The sequence below is a fragment of the Cetorhinus maximus genome, chromosome 3 (genome assembly GCF_964194155.1).
Source record: "Cetorhinus maximus chromosome 3, sCetMax3.hap1.1, whole genome shotgun sequence".
NCBI classification, from domain to species: domain Eukaryota; kingdom Metazoa; phylum Chordata; class Chondrichthyes; order Lamniformes; family Cetorhinidae; genus Cetorhinus; species Cetorhinus maximus.
The window spans coordinates 5,503,894-5,526,616 of NC_135881.1; the positions used below are offsets into that span (position 1 = coordinate 5,503,894).

Here is a 22,723-nt window from a genome sequence, read left to right on the forward strand (position 1 = left end):
CAGGCAATGCTTAACAGGGTTGACCACCATGGCGCAAGCCATCATCTTACGAGATGGAGGGCTCCCACCAGCAAGATTGCCTTATTGCAATGTCCTTGCAATAATGACTAACATTCCTTTTGCCTTCCTCATTGCTGTCCTATATGTATGTTAACATTCTGTGATTTGTGTACAAGGATACCCAAGTCCCTCTGAATCTCAATATTCACTAGTCTCTCACCTTTTAAAAATAATTGGGTACTGAAGAAATTTACCAGAATAGTTCAGGGATGAGGGATTACAGTTGCTTGGATAGGCTGAAGAAGCTAAGGTTGTTCTCCTTAGAACAAGAGAAGGCTAAGAGGAGAAGTGTTTAAATAGAGCAAATAAAGCAGAACTATTTTCAACGACTGAAAGGTTGATGACCAAAGGATGCAGATTTAAGCTGATTGGCAAAAGTACCATAGGAGACAGGAAGAAAAACATTTTTAAGCAAAGATTGATGTGGATTTGGAAGGCACCAACTGATAGGGTGATGGGTAGATTCAATAGTAGACTTTAAAAGGGAATTGGATGGATACCTAAAGGAAAAAAAGAATTGTAAGGATATGGGGAAAGAACAGAAGAAATGGGACAACCGAATTAATCTTTGAAAGAGCCAGCACAGACTTAGTGGGCCGAATGGTTTCCTTCTGTGCTGCACTTTTCTATGATTCAATAACTACGTTACAGAAAAGGAATTGTTTTGTTGATAGAACGTTGAACATTTTCTGTACCTCCATGCCCCTCCCCATTTGCAACTCCTGCCACCAACTCCCCACCACCCCCAGTCCCTCCTTCCCCCAGTTACCTTGGGTAATTATCTGCGGCAGTGCTGTTGTTGGGGTGCTATATGGCCAGACACAAGCGTTTGATATTGGATCGTAAAGCAAACCAGTCTGGCATGCCTGGCGGAAAGCTGCTCCTCCGCTACATTGGTAGAACATACTGGGATTCATAGGGTCAGCGTAGTTTCCATCTACTTTCCCTCTGCAGAACGTTGCATTGAAATCTGCAAAAGAATCACAATGTCAGGAAGACACTCAATAGGTCAAGTTGCAGAAAGTTACATTTCAAAATGAGAGTAGGAAAACAGACATTAGTTCATTCAGCCGCTCAAGCCTGCTCCACCATTCAACTAAATCTTGGCTGATTTGTATTTCAACTCCATTTATCCGTCTTTGATCCATATTCCTTGATACTCCTTGATTTCTCGGTCACAGTTTTGAAATCTCCAATTGATCTCAGCGTCCACAACCTTTTTGTGGGTGCGAGTTCCAGACTTCCACCATACTACACCTGAAATTGCGCTCCCTGATTTACTTCCGAATGGCCTAGCAGAAATGTTCATATTTACTTCACCTTGTTCTGGATTTTCACCAACAGAGGAAATTTGTTTCTTAGCATCACTCAAAATGTGTGCCCCACCCTCCACAGCCCCCTTCACCTTTAACCTTTACACCGCTGAGACTTTCAAGGCCATTTTCCATTCTGGACCCCTCTTTCCTGCAGACTGATGAGAAGGTTCAGTCCAGTCCTGTGTGCATCAGCTAATGGATGTTCCCTATTGGATGCCATGGGCCAGAATTTTACAGAGCTTGAATGGCCTGAACTTGCGTGAAATCATGTGAGAAGACGTTGGGCACATGTCCCGATGTCACGGCGTTCTCATACCATATGATGGTTGGTGGGCACGTGTGGGAGTTGGAGGCACATCCGCTGGCAATTAAAAGGGCAATTAAGCCCATTAAGCAAGCAATTGTCCCAAATTTTACATGGCCTGTGTGCTTTTATGCTTGGCACACAGGCCAATCAGCCCAGCAGCGTCCATTTTCTTTCCCCATTCTCAATCCAGGGTGGGATGAAAGGCCCGAACATGTTTGTCATAAGTATTGCTGTCAGTTGTTCATTGTGTTATTACAGATAGTTTGGGGCATTTTTTGTCTACTGATATCCTTCCAACAATTCTGCAGCTCCCTGAGGGATCTTCACAGCAGTTGTCAGCCTTCAGGGAGTTTGTGTGATACTGCCTGCCCGCACTCTCGCTTGTCTTGCTGCCCACTCTTCCTCCACCACCACCCCACCGCCCCACCGACCCCACCCACCACTGAGTGTGTTTCGCGCTGGCCAGTAGCTAATTCGCCAGCCAGCGTGAAATTGCTGTCGGGAGCCGATGGAGGGCGGGAGCGGATTTCACCCCCAGGATGTCAATTGGCTCCTGCGCCAAGCGTAAAATTCAAGACATGGATTTGCAAAGGACACCATGGTGGTGGCATACATGATCAGTTCAGTTAGTTAGTAGAAAAGCTCTCCGTTCCTTGAACTTCCTCGTGATGTGTGACCAGGATCACCAGACTGATGCTTTCCTGGGTAATCACTTCACTTTGAACACCGGCCTCAACTCCTTAGTGCCATCACAGTGGCACATTCACTTATCAGAGTTCTCATAGGGAGGACTATGAACAGAGGGGATGATTCTCTTACCTTGACTGATCTGAAAGGAGCACTGCAATACACTTTTGTGTTGTTACTTGCCGTGCACTGAATAACTTCGCTGTCTAAAATGGTCTAGGACTAGGTAAGCCTGACAGTAATAATTTTGGAGTGATCTAGAGGCCAACAACAGGAGGATCTCACTTGAAGGAGTACACAGCCTTAGTTACAATGAAGATGTTAATTACAGAGGTTACAACATGGAAACGTACCATTGGGTCCAACCAGCCTGTGGCAATGTTTATCTCCATGTGAGGAAATAATATTGACAGATCGGTCAGACATTCTCCTGCAATGACACCACTCTACTGTCCACACCTCCTAAGCGTTAATGGATAATCCAAGCTCTTCATGTGAAAGAAGTTGTCTTTAGGACTCCAACCCCACTCAGAAATGTGCAAAGTGTGCATCCTGTGGCATATAGGAAGTCATGGACGTTTTATTTATTCTTTCATGGGATGTGGGCATTGTTGACTAGGCCAGCATTTATTGCCTATCCCTAATTGCCCTTGAGAAGTTGGTGGTGAACTGCCTTCTTGAACTGCTGCAGTCTATGTTGTGTAGGTACTGCCACAGTACAATTAAGGAGGGAGGTCTACAATCTCGACCCAGCGACAGTGAAGGAACAGTGATATCGTTCCAATTCCGGATGGTGTGTGGCTTGGAGGGGAAACTTGCAGGTGCTGGTGTTCACGTGCATCTGCTGCCCTTTGCTTTCTAGGTGGTAGAGGTCACCTGTTTGGAAGTGCTGTTGAAGTGCATCTTGTAGATGGTACATACTGCTGCCACTGAGTGTTGGTGGTGGAGGGAGTGAATGTTGAAGATGGTGAATGGGGTGCCAATCAAGTGAGCTGCTTTGTCCTGGATGGTGTCAAGCTTCTTAAGTGTTGTTGGAGCTGCACTCATCCAGGCAAGTGGCGAATATTCCATCACACTCCTGACTTGTGCCTTGTAGATGGTGGACAGGCTTTGGGGAGTCAGGAGATGAGTTACTCTCTGCAGAATCCCTAGCCTGACTTGCTCTTGTACCCACAGTATTTCTATGGCTGGCCCAATTCTGTTTCTGGTCAATGGTAACCCCCCAGGATGTTGATAGTGGGGGATTCAGTGATGGTAATGTCATTGAATGCCAAGGGGAGATGGTTGGACTTTCACTTGTTGGAGATGTTCACTGCCTGGTACTTCTGCGGCATGAATGTTACTTGCCATTTATCAGTCCAAGCCTGAATGTTGTCCAGGTCTTGCTGCATGTGGGCACAGACTGCTTCAGTATCTGAGGAATTGTGAATGGTGCTGAACATTGTGCAATCATCAATGAACATCCTCACTTCTAACCTTATGATTGAGGGAAGGTCATTGATGAAGCAGCTGAAGATGGTTGAGCCTAGGAACTACCCTGAGGAACTCCTGCAGTGATGCTTTGGGACTGAGATGAATGACCTCCGACAACCACTACCACCTTCCTTTGTGCTAGGTATGATTTCAACCAGTGGAGAGTTTTCCCCCTGATTCCCATTGACTCCTGTTTTGCTAGGGTTCCTTGATGCCACACTCGGTCAAATGCTGCCTTGATGTCAAGGGTCGTCACTCTCATCTCACTTCTTGAGTTCAGTTAATTTGTCTGTGTTTGAACCAAGGTTATAATGAGGTCAGGAGATGACTGGCCCTGGGGGAACCCAAACTGAGTGTCTGTGAGCAGGTTATTGGTGAGTAAGTACTACTTGATTGCACTGTCGACGACACCTTCCATCACTTTGCCGATGATCAAGAGTATTCTGACTGGTGGTAATTGGTCAGGTTGGATTTGTCCTCCTTTTTGTATACAGGACATACCTGAGCAAATTTTCTATTGCTAGATAGATGCCAGTGTTGTAGCTATACTGGAACAGCTTGGCTAGGGGTGCACAAGTCCTCAGAATTATTGCTGGAATATTGTCAGGGCCCATGGCCTTTGCAGTATCTTGTGTCTTCAGCTTTTTCTTGATATCACATGGACTGAATTAAATTGGCTGAAGACTGGCACCTGTGATGCTGGGGACCTCCGGAGGAGGCTGAGATGGATCATCCATTCAGCACTTCTTCCTGAAGAATGTTGCAAACGCTTCAGCCTTGCCTTTTGCACTGATGTGCTGGGCTCCTCCATCATTGAGGATGGGGTCATTTGTGGAGCCTCCTCCTCCAGTGAGTTGTTTAATTGTCCACACCATTCATTACTGGATGTGGCAGGGGTGCAGAGCTTAGCTCTGATCCGTTGGTTGTGGGATCACTTAGCTCTGTTTATTGCATGCTGCTTATGCTGCCTGGCATGCAAGTAGTTCAGTGTTGTAGCTTCACCAGGTTGACACCTCATTTTTAGGTATACCTGGTACTGCTGCTGGCATGCCCTCCTGCGCTCTTCATTGAACCAGGGTTGATCCCCTGATTTATGGAAATGGTAGAGTGGGAGATTTGCGGAGCGATGAGTTTACAGATTGTGGTTGTATACAACTTTGCTGCTGCTGATGGCCCACAGCCCTCACAGATGCCCAGTTTTGAGTTGTTAGATCTGTTCGAAATCTATTCCATTTAGCACAGTGGTGGTAACCACACAGGAAAGACATGATTGCTCTGGAGAGAGTACAGAGGAGATTTACAGGCATGTTGCCTGAGCTTTAAAATTGCAGCCCTGAGGAATGATTGGACGGGCTAGGGTTGTTTTCCTTAGAACAGAGGAGGCTGAAGAGTTGGCCTAATTGACCTAATTATGAGGGGCCTGGATAGGGTGGATAGGAAAGCCCTGTTTCCCCTAGTTGAGGGATTAATTATCAGAGGGCATAGATCTAAGGTGATTATTAGAAGGATTAGAGGGGACATGAGGAAAACCTTTTCACCCAGAGGGTGGTGGGCATCTGGGATTCACTGCCTAACTTGGTGGCTGAAACACTCAACTCATTTAAAAGATACCTGGATCTGCATCCGAAGTGCTGTAACCTGCAAGGCCATGGATGAGGTGCTGGAAAGTGGGATTGAAAATGAGCGGCTAGTTTCTTTTTTTCTGGCCGGCACAGACACGATGGGCTGAATGAACCCTTACTGCGCCGTAACTTTTCTATGGTTCGAACGTGATGGAAGGTATCCTCAATATGAAGATGAGACTTTGTCTCCACAAGGACTGTACGGTGGTCACTGCTACCAATACTGTCATGGACAAATGCATATGAGACAGATAGATTGGTGAGGATGAGGTCAAATAGGTTCTTCACTCTTGCTGGTTCCCTCACTACCTGCCACAGACCTAGTCCAGCAGCTATGCCCTTTAGGGCTCAGCCAGCTTGGTCAGTAGTGGTGCTCCCAAGCCACTCTTGGTGATTGACACTGAAGTCCATCACCCAGAGTACATTCTGTGCCTTTGCCACCCTCAGTGCTTCCTACAAGTGGAAGTGGCATTCAACATGGAGGAGCACTGATTCATCAGCTGAGGGGCGCGCAGTACATGGTAATCAGCGGGAGGTTTCCTTGCCTACTTTTGATCTGATGCCTTGAGACTTCATGGGTTCTAGAGTCGATGTTGAGGACTCTGGACCTGGTGATGTCTGGGACATTGTCTGTAAGATATGATTCCGTGAGTATGATTATGTCAGACTATGGCTTGACTAGTCTGTGAAACAGCTCTCCCAATTTTGGCACAAGCCGCCAGATGTTAGTAAGGAGGACTGTGCAGGTTGACAGGGCTGGATGTGTTATTGCTGTTTCTGGTGCCTAGGTTGATGTAGTCCATTCGATTTCATTCCTTTCAGGCTTTGTAGCTGTTTTTGATACAACTGAGTGGCTTACTAGGCCATTTCAGAGGGCGTTTAAGAGTCAGCCATATTGCAGTGGATCTGGACTCACATGTAGGCCAGACTAGTAAGGACGGCAGATTTCCTTCCCTAAAGAACACTCGTGAACCAGATGGGTTTTTACGACAATGGTTTCATGTTCACTATTATCGAGACTAATTTTTTAATTCCAGGTTTATTAATTGAATTTGAATTCGACCAGCTGCTGTGATGGTATTTGAGTCCATATCCCCAGACAATTAGCCTGGGCCTTTAGATTGCTGGTCCAGTGACATTACCACTATGCCACTGCCTCCCCTAATAACCCCACCAATCACAGCAGCCCTGCAGTAACTTAGCATTCCATGGAGCGTTGATTGGCTACAGACAGGACTTCCACCCCTCACTCAGGTGGAGGTCACACCTCAGAGAGCTGCCAGCCAATCTGATTGGCCAGCAACTCTACAGTCCCGGCTTCACCAGTGGCAGCAGTGGCCAGGACTGGAACTACAAGCAGCCCCGAGGTTCTAAGCCCCAGAGTCCAAGACCAGTAAATACGGGGTGTCTCACATCGGGAAGGGAGGTGAGACATGGGGGAGGTGGGGAGTGCCACGGCCTTGTTGGAGAGGCTGAGGAAAGGGTGGAGGGCAGTTCTTAGGAGGAGCACCCAAAGTGGAAAGGGTGCCCTTGAGGGAGGCAACCCCCTTCCTGTCTGAGGTCTGAGCAGGATGGCCTGCCAGGAAACCAACTCCGCCTGGCCCCAGAACCCCTCCCACCAGGCTCAACTTTGAGGCCAAGTGGGAAGTGAGCCTTAAGTAGCTAATAGTCGGCCAATTAAGAGCCTCAACTGGCACGACATGCAGGAGGATGGTGCGAAGGCCACCTGGGGAATTTTACGGGACCCCTGCCTGCAAACTCACTGGCAGGGGGATTGTAAAATTCTGCCCGTAGAGGTCTGGGTAATATATTAGCATGGTAGAGGACTGGTTAAAGGACAGAAACATAGAATGGGTAATTTCATGATTGGCAGGTTGTTTCTAGTGGGGCGCCGCAAGGGTCAGCGTGCAAGGACCTCAGCTATTTACAACCAATATTAATGATGAAGCTACTGAATATAATATAGCCATAACAAAAACAGAATTACCTGGAAAAACTCAGCAGGTCTGGCAGCATCGGTGGAGAAGAAAAGAGTCGACGTTTCGGGTCCACACAACCCTTCAACAGAACTGAAGTATAGTTAGGAGAGGGGCGAAATATAAGCTGGTTTAAGGTGGGGGGCGGGGGGAGAGAAGTTGAGGGTGAGGTGTTTGTAGGGACAAGCAAGCAGTGATAGGAGCAGATAATCAAAATATGTCACAGACAAAAGGATCAAAGAGGTGTTGAAGGTGGTGATATTATCTAAGAAAAGTGCTAATTAAGAATGGATGGCAGGACACTCAAGGTACAGCTCTAGTGGGGGTGGGGTGGAAAGATTGACAAGGTATTAGTTGTAGATTTAAAAATAATGGAAATAGGTGGGAAAAGAAAAATCTATATAAATTATTGAAAAAAAAAGGGAGGGGGAGGAAACGGGGTGGGGATTGGGGGAGGGAGTTTAAGATCTAAAGTTGTTGAATTCAATATTCAGCCCGGAAGGCTGTAAAGTGCCTAGTCGGAAGATGAGGTGCTGTTCCTCCAGTTTGCGTTGGGCTTCACTGGAACAATGCAGCAAGCCAAGGACAGACATGTGGGCAAGAGAGCAGGGTGGAGTGTTAAAATGGCAAGCGACAGGAAGGTTTGAGTCTTTCTTGCGGACAGACCGCAGGTGTTCTGCAAAGCGGTCGCCCAGTTTGCGTTTGGTCTCTCCAATGTAGAGGAGACCGCATTGGGAGCAACGAATGCAGTAGACTAAGTTAGGGGAAATGCAAGTGAAATGCTGCTTCACTTGAAAGGAGTGTTTGGGCCCTTGGACGGTGAGGAGAGAGGAAGTGAAGGGGCAGGTGTTGCATCTTCTGCGTGGGCATGGGGAGGTGCCATAGGTGGGGGTTGAGGAGTAGGGGGTGATGGAGGAGTGGACCAGGGTGTCCCGGAGGGAACGATCCCTACGGAATGCTGCCAGGGGGGGTGAGGGGAAGATGTGTTTGGTGGTGGCATCATGCTGGAATTGGTGGAAATGGCGGAGGATGATCCTTTGAATGCGGAGGCTGGTGGGGTGATAAGTGAGGACAAGGGGGACCCTATCATGTTTCTGGGAGGGAGGAGAAGGCGTGAGGGTAGATGCGCGGGAGCATAGCGGTTTGCTGACAATAGAAAACTAGATAGGATTGTTAGCTGTGAGGAGGGCATAAAGGGTGGGATTTTCCAGCCTCGCCCACTGCCAGTATCATCCGGTCCCACTGATGTTAATGGATTTTTGGCTGGGCAGCTGAATCTCTCGTGGTGGGTCCCACCTCGATAGGGCTGGAAAATCCTGACTAAAGAGTCTACAAAGAGATATAATTAGATTAAGTAAGTGGGCAAGATGGTGGCAGATGGAGCGGCAAGTTGGCATGTGGTGCGGGGTAATATGAGGTTATTCACTTTATTAGGAAGAATAGAAATACAGCGTAATTTTTAAATAGTGAGAAACTATGAAATGTTGATATTCAGAGGGATTTGGGTCTCCTTGTTCAATAAACGCAGGAAGTTAGCATGCAGGTACGGCAAGCAATTAGAAAGGCAAGTTGGCCTTTATTGCAATTGAGTTGGAGTACAGTAGTAAGGGTTACTATGCATGCACGGAATATAGTAAATAATATTGAGGATTTACAGGCGCAGATTGCCATGTGGAAATATGATGTTGTGGCGATAACAGAGACCTGGCTCAAGGAAGAGCAGAACTGGGTGTTAAATATTCCTGGGAACGAGGCGTTCAGAAAAGATAGGAAAGGAAGGAAAGGAGGAGGGGAGGCAGTGTTGGTTAAGGAGAGCATTGCAGTGCTGGAGAAAGAGGATGTCCCAGAGGGTTCAAGGACAGAATCAATTTGGCTAAGCAACAAAAAGGGTGTAATTACATTGCTCGGTGTAGTCTATAGACTGCCAACTAGTGAGAAGGATGTAGAAGAACAAATCTGCAGGGAAATTGCAGAGAGATGCAAGCATTATAGAGTAAATATAATGGGGGACTTTAATTACCCGAATGTAGATTGGGACAGTGGTAGTGTAAAGGGCAGAGAGGGGCATAAGTTCCTAGATTGTGTTCAGGAAAATTTTCTACAGCAGTATGTGTCCAATCCAACAAGAAAAGACACACTGTTGGGCCTGGTTCTTAGTAATGAGGCGGGCCAAGTAGATCAAGTGCCAATGGGGGAACATTTAGGAGACGATGATCATTGTATTGCACATTTTAAGATGACAATAGAAAAGGATGATAGGCAATCCGGAGTAAGGATAATTAACTGGACAAGTGCCAACTTTGATGGGACAAGAATGGAGCTGGGCCAGATAGACTGGAATTAAAGGTTGGCGGGAAAAACTGTAGCTGGACAATGGGCTACCTTCAAAAAGAATTGGTTCGGGCACAGTCAAGGCATATTCCATCGAAAGGACAAGCAAATCCAGAGCTCCCTGGATGAGAAAGGAGATAGAAATTAAGATAAAGAAGAAAAAGTGTGCTTTTGACAGGCGTCAGGTAGAAAATACAATTGAGAACCAAGAGGAATACAGGAGTTTCAGAGGGGAGGTGAAAAAGCATCTTACAGAAGCAAAAAGGGATTATGAGAAAAGAATGACAGCCAACATACAGGGGAATCCCAAAGTCTCCTTTAGGCATATAAATAGTAAAAGGGTGGTAAAAGGAGGAATAGGGCCGATTAGGGGCCTAAAAGGGAATTTACGCATGGACAAAGGGGCCATGGCTGAGGCATTAAATGAATACTTTGCATCCGTCTTTACCAAGGAGGTAGATACTACCCAGGCCATGGTGACAGACAAAGAAACCCTGTCACTAGAAGAGTTCAAAATTGGTAAGGAGGAAGTGAAGGAGGAAGGAAGAATAGACTGTCAGTATTTAAAGTTGACAAGGCACCGGGACTGGATGAGATGCATCCAAGGATATTGAAGGAAGTGAGAGTAGAAATTGCAGGGGCACTGGCCAAATTTTTCAGTCTTCCCTAGATTCAGGGGAGGTGCCAGAGGACTGGAGAATTGCAAACATTACGCCCTTGTTCAAAAAAAAGTCGTTAGGATAAGCCCAGCAATTACAGACCAGTCAGTTTAACTTCAGCGGTGGGCAAGATTCTAGAAACAATGATTCGGGATAGAATTAGTAGTCACATGGAAAAACAGGTTGATAAGGAAGAGCCAGCATGGATTTCTGAAGGGGAATCTGTGTTTAACTGACTTGCTGGAGTTTTTTGAATAGATAACAAAAAAGGTCAATGATGGTAATGCTGATGATGTGATGTGCATGGAATTTCAAAAGGCGTTTGATACAATGCCACACAACAGACTTGTGAGAAAAGTTATTACTCATGGAATAAAAGGGGCAGTAGCAACGTGGATACAAAATTGTCTGAAAAATAGGAAGCAGAAATCAATGGATATTTTTTCAGACTGGAGGAAGGTTTGTAGTTCCCCAGGGGTCTGTATTGGGACCCTTGCTTTTCCTGATATATATGAATGACCTAGATCTTGAGGCACAGCGGACAATTTCAAAGTTTGTGGATGATACGAAGCTTGGGAGTGTTGTAAACTGCAAGGAGGACAGTGGAGAACTTCAAATGGACATAGACAAGTTGGTGGAGTGGGCAGATAGGTGGCAGATGATGTTCAATGTGGAGAAGTGTGGGGTGATGCATTTTGGTGGGAAGAACATGGACAGAAAATATAAAATAAGGGGTGAAATTTTGAAGGGGGTGCAGGAGCAGAAAGACCCGGTTTTATATGTGCATAGATCATTGAAGGTGACAGGACAGGTGGAGGGAGCAGTTAACAAAGTAGATAGTATCCTGGGCTTGATTAATAGTGACGTAGAGTACAAGAGCAAGGAGGTTATGCTGAATTTATATAAGGCACTTGTTAGATCTCAGCTGGAATATTGTGTACGGTTCCGGCGCCACATTATAGGAAAGATGTGAACACATTGGAAAAAGTGCAGAAGAGGTTTACAAGAATGGTTCCAGGGATAAGAAACTTCAGTTACGAAGATAGATTGGAGAGGTCAGGACTGTTCTCCTTGGAGAGAAGAAAGCTAAGAGAAGATTTGATAGAGACGTTCAAAATCATGAGGGGGCTGGACAGAGTAGGTAGGGAGAAGCTGTCCCTGCTTGTAAAAGGATCAAGAACGAGAGGGCACAGATTTAGTGATTTGCAAAAGAAGCAAATGTGCTGTGAGAAAAAACTTCTTCTCACAACAAGTGGTTCAGGTCTAGAATGCACTGCCTGGAAGTGTGGTGAAGGCAGATTCAATCAAGGCATTCAAGAGGGTATTAGATGATTATTTGGACAGAAACAATGGGGTACGGGGAAAAGGCAGGGCAAAGGCACTAAGTCTTAATGCTCATTTGGAGAGCCGGTGCAGACACAATGGGCCAAATGGCCTCCCTCTATGCCGTTAAAATTCTGTGATTCTGTAAGGAAGTCTTGCTGCAATTGTACAGGGGTTTGGTAAGACCAAACCTGGAGTACTGTACTCAGTTTTGGTCTTCATATCTAAGGAAGGATATATTTGCCTCAGAGGGGTGCAACAAATGTTCACTAGAATGATTTCTGGGATGAGAGGGTTATTTTATGGGGAAAGATTGGAGTAAAATGGGCCTATATTCTCTGGAGTTTAGAAAAATGAGACATGATCTTATTGACACATATAAGATTCTGAGAGAGTTTGACAGGGCAGATACTGAGAGGCTGTTTCCCTTGCCTTGTATAAGACACTAGTTCAGTTTCAGCTGGAGTATTGCATCCAGTTCTGGGTGCTGCACTTCAGGAAGGATGTGAAGGCATTAAAGAGAGTGCAGAAAAGATTCACGAGAATGATTCCAGGCATGAGGAACTTCAGTTATAAAGACGGATTGAAGCAGTTCGGACTGTTTTCCTTGGAGACTTGATAGAGATGTTCAAGATCATGAGGGTCTGGACCGAGTAAATAGGGAGAAGCTATTCTAACTCATGAGAGAGTCAGGAATGAGAGGGCACAGATTTAAAGTAACTGGCAAAAGAAGCAAAAGCGATCGGAGAAAAATCTTTTTCACGCAGCGAGTGTTTAAGGTTTGGAATGCACTGCCTGAGAGTGTAGTGGAGGCAGGTTCAATCGAAGCATTCAAAAGGGAATTAGACTGATATCTGAAAAGGAAGAATGTGCAGGGTTATGGGGAGAGGGCAGGAGAATGGCACTAAGTGAATCGCTCATTCGGAGAGTCGGTGCAAACACAATGGATCTTCTGCACTTGAACGATTCTGTAATTCTGAGAGTCTAGAATTAGGCAGCATAGTCTCAAAATAAGGTGCACAGACAGTTTAAACAGAGATAAGGACATATTTCTTCACTCAGTGTTGTGAATCTTAGGAATTCTCAACCTGAGAAAGCTATGGACACTATGATTAAATATATTCAAGGTTGAAGTCAATAAATTTTTAGACTTCTAAGGGAATCAAGACTTATGGGGATCAGGTAGGAAGCTGGAGTCGAGGTTAAGGATCAGCCATGATCTTATTAAATGGTAAGCAGGCTCAAACAGAAGAATGGTCTACTCGTGCTCAATTTCTTCTGTTCTTATCTGTTTAGAATTGCTATGGTTAGTCAACTACCACAATGTTGTTGTATCATGTTACTGCCAGAATGGTAGGAGGAAAATTAGATGGACCCTTAGTCTTTTGTCATCTCACAATTCCTACGTTCAGGAAACATCGATTCGCCAACCAAGCTTTTGGTTGCCTATTCCATTATTGTCTTTCTTTCTTCCATGATTGCCCAGCTAACATTTCCTTTCCCTTTGTAGCGTCATCTGTTCCAGTCAAAACCTCCAGGATCTACATCGGAGAAAGTGGAACTGTATAACCGTTCCCTCACCGTTGCTGGGTCAAAATCCTGGAACTCCCTCCCTAACAGCTCTGTGGGTGTACCTTCCTGGACTGATGCCGTTCAAGAAGGCATCTCACCACCACCTTCTCAAGGGCAATTAGGGACGGACAATAATGCAAGCAACTCCAATACCCCGTGAATGAATTGAAAAATAATTCGGTATCTCTGTTTACCTCCTGTTGGATCATATTCTGGCCAGTCACATATTCTTGTTATCGGATTGAAAACCAGTTTATCAGGACATGGCAAATGGAACGTTTGTCCAAACGCACATTGGTAGAAGCTAAACCTGTCCACTGGATCTGGAAAAAATCCATTGTTCTTCCTAGAGCAGAAGTTTGGATCCATAACAGTGGGACCTACAAAAAGAATCACAGTATCAGCAAAACACACGCAGAGAACATTTTGAAGATATTTTATGAGCTCTAAGCATAGGCTTTGGTGAGAGTTTGGTGAATCTACTAAATGGGATGGTTTGCTGAACAGAGTAACAATGGGAACTTGGTGGACATCTAAATAATCAAAATAATTAACTTGAATTAAGGGATAAAATTAAAATTAACTATGTTGATGGCAACATGAAAGGAACCTGGATTGGATTACATAAAAACATGGTTATCGTAAATAAATAATAAATATAAATACACAATAACTAAAAAAAAAAGATAACTAGATAGACTTTAAAGCAAAATAATGAGACAGTAGAGACCTGCAATTCATGCTCCATGTGGGAACTCCAGCACTTCATGTGTCCTGGATAATCACTTGTGGAGGAAATGCCTTCAGTTGCTTGAACTCAAAGGCAGGATTTCCTAGCTTGAAGAGCAACTAGAGTCATGGCAGGACACACAGGAGGTTGAGAATTTCCTGGAGCCCTCATTCCAGGGGATAGTCATCCCGCAGCTATAGAGTGTTCAGGACAACAGTTGGCTATCTGGCAGGGTGGGAAGGGGCAAGCAATGCAGGAATCCTTCGAGAGGGCAGGAGTCTCAAAGCTGTGCTCAGTGCACAAAACCAGTAAGGATGATGACACCTCTGAGTGGCGGAGTCTACAGCATATCTGTGGAGCTGTAGGGCTAATGGCTGTGCAGGGTATCACAAAAAAAGAGTAGAAATGCAGTGCTCAGATAGTCAGATGGCTAATAAGGCTTTTCTGCAGCCAACAACCCATGAGTCCTGAAGGTGTATTGCCTTCCTGGTGTCGGGGTAAAGGACATTAATTGACAGGTGCATATCAGGAAAGAATTGAAAGGCTGGATATCTATCCTTTTGAAAAAAGAAGGCTGGGGGATACCTTATAGAGGTCTTTAAAATTATGAAAGTTTTTGATAGAGTGGATACAGAAAGAATGTTTCCACTTGTGGGGATCAATACAAGATACTAAGAAGTCCAGTATGGAATTCAGAAGATACTTCTTTACCTAAAGAGTGGTGACAATGTGGAACACAGAGAATGGTTGCAGCGAATAGTAGAGATGCGTTTAAGTGGAAGCTAGACAAGCATATGGGGGAGTAGGGAATAGAGGCTTCTGATGATGGATTAAGATGAGAAAGATGGGAGGAGGCTTGAGTAGAGCATAAAATCTGGCATGGACTGGTTGGGCTGAATGGCCTGTTTCTATGCAGTACACCCTATGCTGTCAAAACCTTAGCAAAGGTGCACAGGAGATTTACCAGAATGAAAGGTAACAAAACAAGCCAAAATAAAAAGGAGGGCTTCAGATTCCTGGCCATTGGCACCAATTTTGGGCAGGAGGGACTGAGGGTTACACCTCAACAGTGCTGGGATCAATGTCATGGAAAGGTTAATAAAGTCATGGGGCAGGGTTAAACTAAGTTGTCAGGGGAGGGCCAGGATGAAACTTTAGAGAGGAGTGCAGAGCAAAGCACTAGATTTTTTTAAAAATTCATTAATGGGATATGGGCATCACTGGCTAGGCCAGCATTTATTGCCCATCCCTAATTGCCCTTGTTTAGAGGGCATTTAAGAGCCAACCACTTTGCTCTGGAGTCACATGTAGGCCAGACCAGGTAAGGACAGCAGATTTCCTTTGCTAAAGGGTATTAGTAAACCAGATGGGTTTTTACAACAATTAACAATGGTTTCATGGTTATCATTAGACTTTTAATTCCGGGTTTTTTTCTTTGAAGGCAAATTCCACCATCTGCCATGGTGGGATTTAAACCCAAGTCCCCGGAGTATTAGTGAGTGGATCACTAGTCCAGCGATAATACCACTCTGCCATCGCATCCCCTAAAGTTAGGAGCACTTCAGAAATAGGAAAGATCATATTGGGGGCTAATGTGAGGCAGTCTAAGGTGCATACTAAGATCATACTAAGATGAATTTGGAGCGCATGTGCAAAAGTGCTTGTAGCATGGTAAGTAAGTTTGGTGAGCTACTGGCATAGGTAATCACATGGGACAATGATATAATGGCAATAAAGTCACAGAAGAGGACATTTGGTCCTTTGGGTCTATGCTGGCTCTCCCTGGAGCAATCCAGTCAGTCCCATTTCCCTGTTCTATCCACCTAGCCCTGTAAGCTTATTTCCTTCAAGTTCCCACCCAATTTCCTTTTGAAATGATTGATCGTCTCTGCTTCCATCACTCCCTTAGACAGCGAGTTCTAGGTCATTAACAGTCGCTGCATTATAAAGTTATTCCTCACATTCTCTCTGCATCCCTCGTCCAAAACCTTCAATCTGTGTCCCCTATTCCTTGTATCATCAGCTAATGGCAGCAGTTTTTCCTTGTCTACCTTATCCTTAGAACTGGATACAATCCTTTAGTTGGGGTCTGACCAGAGTTTTATAAAGGTTCAGCATAACTTCTTTGATTTTATACTGAATGCCTCTATTTATGAAGCCCAAGATCCCATAAAAAAATGTGGTAGATGGAATATAATGTGGGAAAGTGTGAGGTTATGCACTTTGGCTGGAAGAATAGAGGAGCTGAATATTGTTTAAATGGAGAAAGACTGCAGAAAGCTGCAGCTCAGAGGGATTTGGGGGTCCTCGTACATGAATCCCAAAAAGCTAACATACAAGTTTAGCAGGTAATAGGGACAGCAAATGGAATGTTGGCCTTTATTTCAAAGGGAATGGAGTATAAAAATAGGGAAGTCTTGCTAAAACTATACCAGGCACTAGTTAGACCACACCTAGAATACTGTGAACTGTTTTGGTCCCCTTATCTAAGGAAAGATACACTGGCATTGGAGGCAGTCCAGAGAAGGTTCACTAGGTTGATCCTAGGTATGGAGAGATTTTCTTATGAGGTGAGGTTGAGTGGGTTGAGCCTGTACTCATTGGAGTTTAGAAGAATGAGAGGCAACCTTATTGAAACATATAAGATTCTTAGGGGGATTGACAGGGTAGATGCTGAGAGGTTGTTTCACCTTGTGACAGAGTCTAGGACCAGAGGGCAGAATCTCAGAGCAAGGGGTCACCCATTTACAGAATCACAGAATCACAGAATCTCACAGTGCAGAAGAGGCCCTTCGGCCCATCGAGTCTGTACCGACGCGTGAGAAACACTTGACCTATCTGCCTAATCCCATTTACCAGCACTTGGCCCATAGCCTTGAATGTTATGACATGCCAAGTGCTCATCCAGGTACTTTTTAAAGGATGTGAGGCAATCTACCTCCACCACCCTCCCAGGCAGTGCATTCCAGACCATCACCACCCTCTGGGTAAAAAACTTTTTCCTCACATCCTCCTTAAACCTCCTGCCCCTCACCTTGAACTTGTGCCCCCTCGTTAATGACCCTTCAACTAAGGGGAACAGCTGCTCCCTATCCACCCAGTCCATGCCCCTCATTATCTTGGACATCTCGATCAGGTCACCCCTCAGTCTTCTCTGCTCCAACGAAAACAACCCAAGTCTATCCAACCTCTCTTCATAACTTAAATGTTTCATCCCAGGCAACATTCTGGTGAATCTCCTCTGCACCCCCTCCAGTACAATCACATCCTTCCGATAATGTGGCGACCAGAACTGCACACAGTACTCCAGCTGTGGCCTCACACTTTTCAGGGTTAAATTCCATCTGCCACTTATCTGCCCATTTGACCATCCTGTCTATATCTTCCTGTAGCCCAAGACACTCAACCTCACTGTTAACCACCCGGCCAATCTTTGTGTCATCCGCAAATTTAGTAATCCTACCCCCCACATTGTCATCTATGTCGTTTGTATAAATGACAAATAATAGGGGACCCAGCACAGATCCCTGTGGTACGCCACTGGACACTGGCTTCCAGTCACTAAAGCATCCTTCTGTCATCACCCTCTGTCTCCTACAACTAAGCCAATTTTGAATCCACCTTATCAAATTACCCTGTATCCCATGTGCATTTGCCTTCTTTATAAGTCTCCCATGTGGGACCTTGTCAAAGGCTTTGCTGAAATCCATATAAACTACATCAACTACACTACCCTCATCTACACACCTGGTCACCTCCTCAAAAAATTCAATCAAATTTGTTAGGCATGATCTCCCTCTGACAAAGCCATGCTGACTATCCCTGATCAAACCGTGCCTCTCCAAGTGGAGATAGATTCTCTCCTTCAGAATTTTCTCCAATAGTTTCCATACCACTGACGTGAGACTCACTGGCCTGTAGTTCCCTGGCTTATCTCTACAACCCTTCTTAAATAGCGGAACCACATTAGCTGTTCTCCAGTCCTCTGGCACCTTCCCCGTGGCCAGAGAGGAATTAAAAATTTGGGTCAGAACCCCTGCGATTTATCTCTTTAAAACAGAGATGAGGAGGAATGAGGCTGGTGGGGTGAAAAGTGAGAACAAGGGGGACCCTGTCATGGTTCTGGGAGGAAGGGAAAGTGTTGGGGGAGAGGTGTAGGAGATGGGTCGGACAGGGTTAAGGACCCTGTCAACCACAGTTGAGGGAACCCTCGGTTAAGGAAAAAAGAATACATGTCAGAAGCACTGTTTTTGAAGGTGGCATCATCAGAACAGATGCAACAGAGGCGGAGGAACTGGAAGAATGAGGTGAAGACCTTACAGGAAGTAGCATGTGAGGAGCTGTAGTCAAGATACCTGTGGGAGTCGGTGGGCTTGTAATGAATATAGGTAGACAGTCTATCACCAGAAATAGAGACAGAGAGGTCAAAGAAGGGAAGGGAATTGTCGGGCATGGACCATGTGAAGGTGAGAGAAGGGTGGAAATTGGAAGAAAAATCGATAATTCTTTCCATGTCAAGACAAGGGCATGAAGTGGCATCTGGAGTATTGTGTGTAGAACTGGTCACCTTATTTAAGGAAGGGAGTAAATGCTTAAGAAGCAGCCCAGAGAAGGTTTACTAGACTAATACCAGGAATGGGTGGGTTGTCTTATGAGGAAAGGTTGGGCAGGCTAGGCTTGTATTCACTGGAGTTTAGAAGAGCGAGAGGTGACTTGATTGAAACCTTTAAGATCCTCAGGGGCCTTGACAGTGTGGATGTGGAGAGGATGTTTCCACTTGTGGAAGAATCTAGAACTAGTGGTCACTGTTTAAAAAGTAGGGGTTGCTAATTTAAGACAGAGATGAGGAGAATTTTTTTCTCTCAGAGGGCCATGAGTCTTTGGAACTCTCTTCCTCAAAAGGCAGGGTAAGCAGAGTTTGAATATTTTTAAGGCAGAACCAGATGGATTCTTGATAAGCAAGGGGGTGAAAGATTATCAAGGGTAGACGGGAATGTGGAGTTGAGGTTACAATCAAATTAGCTATGATCCTATTGAATGGTGGAGCGAGCTCGAGGGGCTGAGTAGCCTGCTTCTGCTCCTGAGTCATATGTTCGTATGTTCATACGTATGGCTTTTGAAGGAATTCAGAGGCTAGATCTTCAAAAGTGAAGAGTTGAAATCCCACGTATTGGAAGCAGAGTTTTAACGAGACTTAGTGACTCACAGTGGTCACTGATGTCTGGGTGTGTTGCTGAGAAATCTGTGGGATCTGTCTTGGTCCCATTTGCCATTTAATCTGCAGTGTATTGTGTTCAAGCATAGTTTGCCTGTTAGTTGATATTTATCTCATGTTTATTCTGAATGTTAGAGTATAAGATAGATATTGTCAATTGTTTTACTTTTCTGACTTCGAAAGTAAAGTTTATTTTGTTTGTTTAAAACTGTGGAATCTTGTGGCTTTATTCTCCTAGTGGCTAACTGGGATTTCAAACTTTGCCTACTCTAAACAAAACTTACTGGTCTCTAACCAGGTTGTAACAAAGGTGGTGTTGAGCCACCTAGTTGAACTGCTGCAGTTCATGTATTGAAGGTACTCACACAGTGTTGTGCTTTACAGTGTAAAGGATAAGGAGGAGTGGAATTCCTGCAATGGAGACAAGAAAACTTTCTTTATCAAATTGGAAAGGTCACAGCAGTCAGTCCAGGTATCCAGGCTAATGAGGAAAGAAGCAGTGCTGGATCTAGTTCTGGGGAATGAAGTTGAAAAAGGATCTGGCCCAGGTTGAATGGAATCTAAAAATAATATGCAGTAATTGAACTGGCTTTAGAGGTGGTGGGGGGGCGTCTTTAAAGGGGAGATGGCTGAGGTACAGAATAGACAGATTCCCACAATGGAGATAGCAGGGGATCCAGTGCTAAAGTTCCCTGGGCTACTAAAGCTGTTGAATAAACTGGTTTCTATGTACTAGATCCAAAGTTGGATTTCAGGTTGTCAAGTGTTCTACTTCAATGTGATAAATGATACATTTTCTTCAAAAAACCAGAGCAAATGGAGCTTTTTCAATTACATAAATGCATCACTAAGCATTTTTTCTCTCCTTACTTGGACTGACTGTTGTGATATTTCCAATCTTTGAAGGACCCATTGTTGATGTCTTTATCATTATCGTAGTTTCCCTTGCTTTTGAAGGTGTTATCATTGTTGTAATTGGGGTCCTCCTTGTTGTTGGGATCGCCTTTGTTGTTGTTGTTGGGATCATTTTTATTGTTGTTGTTGGGATCACTTTTGTTGTTGTTGGGATCACTTTTGTTGTTGTTGGGATCACTTTTATTGTTGTTGGGATCACTTTTATTGTTGTTGGTATCACTTTTATTGTTGTTGTTGGGATCACTTTTGTTGTTGTTGTTGGGATCACTTTTGTTGTTGTTGGGATCACTTTTGTTGTTGTTGGGATCACTTTTGTTGTTGTTGTTGGGATTACTTCTGTTGTTGTTGTTGGGCTCGCCTTTGTTGTTGTTGTTGTTGGGATCACTTTTATTGTTGTTGGGATCACTTCTGTTGTTGTTGTTGGGCTCGCCTTTGTTGTTGTTGTTGTTGGGATCACTTTTATTGTTGTTGGGATCACTTTTGTTGTTGTTGGGATCACTTCTGTTGTTGTTGGGATCACCTTTATTGTTGTTGTTGGGATCGCCTTTGTTGTTGTTGTTGGGATCACCTTTGTTGTTGTTGTTGGGATCACCTTTGTTGTTGTTGTTGGGATCACCTTTGTTGTTGTTGTTGGGATCACCTTAGTTGTTGTTGTTGGGATCACCTTTATTGTCGTTGGGATTGCCTTTGTTGTTGGGATCACCTTTGTTGTTGTTGTTGTTGGGATTACTTTTGTTGTTGTTGTTGGGATCACCTTTGTTGTTGTTGTTGTTGGGATCACCTTTATTGTTGTTGGGATCACTTTTGTTGTTGTTGGGATCACTTTTGTTGTTGTTGGGATCACCTTTGTTGTTGTTGTTGGGATCACCTTTTTTGTTGTTGTTGTTAGGATCACTTTTGTTGTTGTTGTTGTTGGGATCACCTTTGTTGTTGTTGTTGGGATCACCTTTATTGTTGTTGGGATCACTTTTGTTGTTGTTGTTGGGATCACTTTTGTTGTTGTTGGGATCACTTTTGTTGTTGTTGGGATCGACTTTGTTGTTGTTGTTGTTGGGATCACCTTTGTTGTTGTTGGGATCACCTTTGTTGTTGTTGTTGTTGGGATCACCTTTATTGTTGTTGGGATCACCTTTGTTGTTGTTGGGATCACTTTTGTTGTTGTTGGGATCGACTTTGATGTTGTTGTTGTTGGGATCACCTTTGTTGTTGTTGTTGGGATCACTTTTGTTGTTGTTGGGATCGACTTTGTTGTTGTTGTTGGGATCACTTTTGTTGTTGGGATCACCTTTGTTGTTGTTGTTGGGATCACCTTTGTTGTTGTTGTTGTTGGGATCACCTTTATTGTTGTTGGGATCACCTTTGTTGTTGTTGTTGTTGGGATCACTTTTGTTGTTGTTGGGATCGACTTTGTTGTTATTGTTGTTGGGATCACCTTTGTTGTCGTTGGGACCACCTTTGTTGTTGTTTTTGGGATCACTTTTGTTGTTGTTGGGATCACCTTTGTTGTGGTTGGGATCACCTTTATTGTTGTTGGGATCACCTTTGTTGTTGTTGTTGGAATCACCTTTATTGTTGTTGGGATCACCTTTATTGTCGTTGGGACCACCTTTGTTGTTGTTTTTGGGATCACCTTTGTTGTTGTTGTTGGGATCACTTTTGTTGTTGTTGGGATCACCTTTGTTGTTGTTGTTGGGATCACCTTTATTGTCGTTGGGATTGCCTTTGTTGTTGTTGGGATTGTCTTTGTTGTGGTTGGGATCACCTTTGTTGTTGTTGTTGGGATCACTTTTGTTGTTGTTGGGATCACCTTTGTTGTTGTTGTTGGAATCACCTTTGTTGTCGTTGGGATTGCCTTTGTTGTTGTTGGGATTGCCTTTGTTGTTGTTGGGATTGCCTTTGTTGTGGTTGGGATTGTCTTTGTTGTTGTTGTAGGGGTCTCCCTTGTTGTTGTTGTGATCTTCTTTGTTGTAGGAGCCTCACTTGTTGTTGGAGTCTCCGTTGTTTCATTCATTGGAGTTGTCAATGATAGCACCATTGGATGGACACATGCAACAACTGCCAGGCTGAAGTCTAAATTTGGTCCACAAGTAATGTGTTCTGTCTCTTCAGACCAGCAGAAATAATAACTGGTGTTGTCCTGCGGATCTTCATAGTATCCATTAAGTCTCCCATTGCAAAACAGTATAGTCTCTGCAAGAAAATCATACAGTGTCAACAAAGTACGGATGAAATGTCCTTCCATTGATATTCAACAGCATTACCATAGCTGAATCCCCCACTATCAACATCCTGAGGGTTTGCCATTGACCAGAAACTGAACTCGAGTAGTCATATAAATACTGTGGCTACAAGAGGAAATCAGAGGCTGGGAATTCTGCAGATACTAACTCACCTCCTGACCACCCAAAGCCTGTCCACCATCTACAAGGTGCAAGTCTTGGGATGGGAAACTCTCCACTTGACTGGATGAGTGCAGCTCCAACAAAACTCAATAAGTTTGACATTGCCCAGAACAATGCAGCTTGCTTGATCTGTAC

General features: G+C 44.5%; 1 protein-coding gene across 1 annotated transcript in view; it reads right to left on the reverse strand.

Moving 5' to 3' along the window:
- Positions 1 to 22,723, reverse strand: part of LOC144672487 (uncharacterized) — a 135,300-nt gene that overhangs the window by 8,909 nt on the left and 103,668 nt on the right. The window contains exons 4-6 of the mRNA XM_078534334.1: positions 20,142 to 22,376; positions 13,521 to 13,706; positions 830 to 1,030 (exon numbers count right to left, since the gene is read on the reverse strand). Of these exons, the coding sequence (XP_078390460.1) occupies positions 830 to 1,030; positions 13,521 to 13,706; positions 20,142 to 22,376 (2,622 nt within the window). The remainder of the gene's footprint in view (positions 1 to 829; positions 1,031 to 13,520; positions 13,707 to 20,141; positions 22,377 to 22,723) is intronic.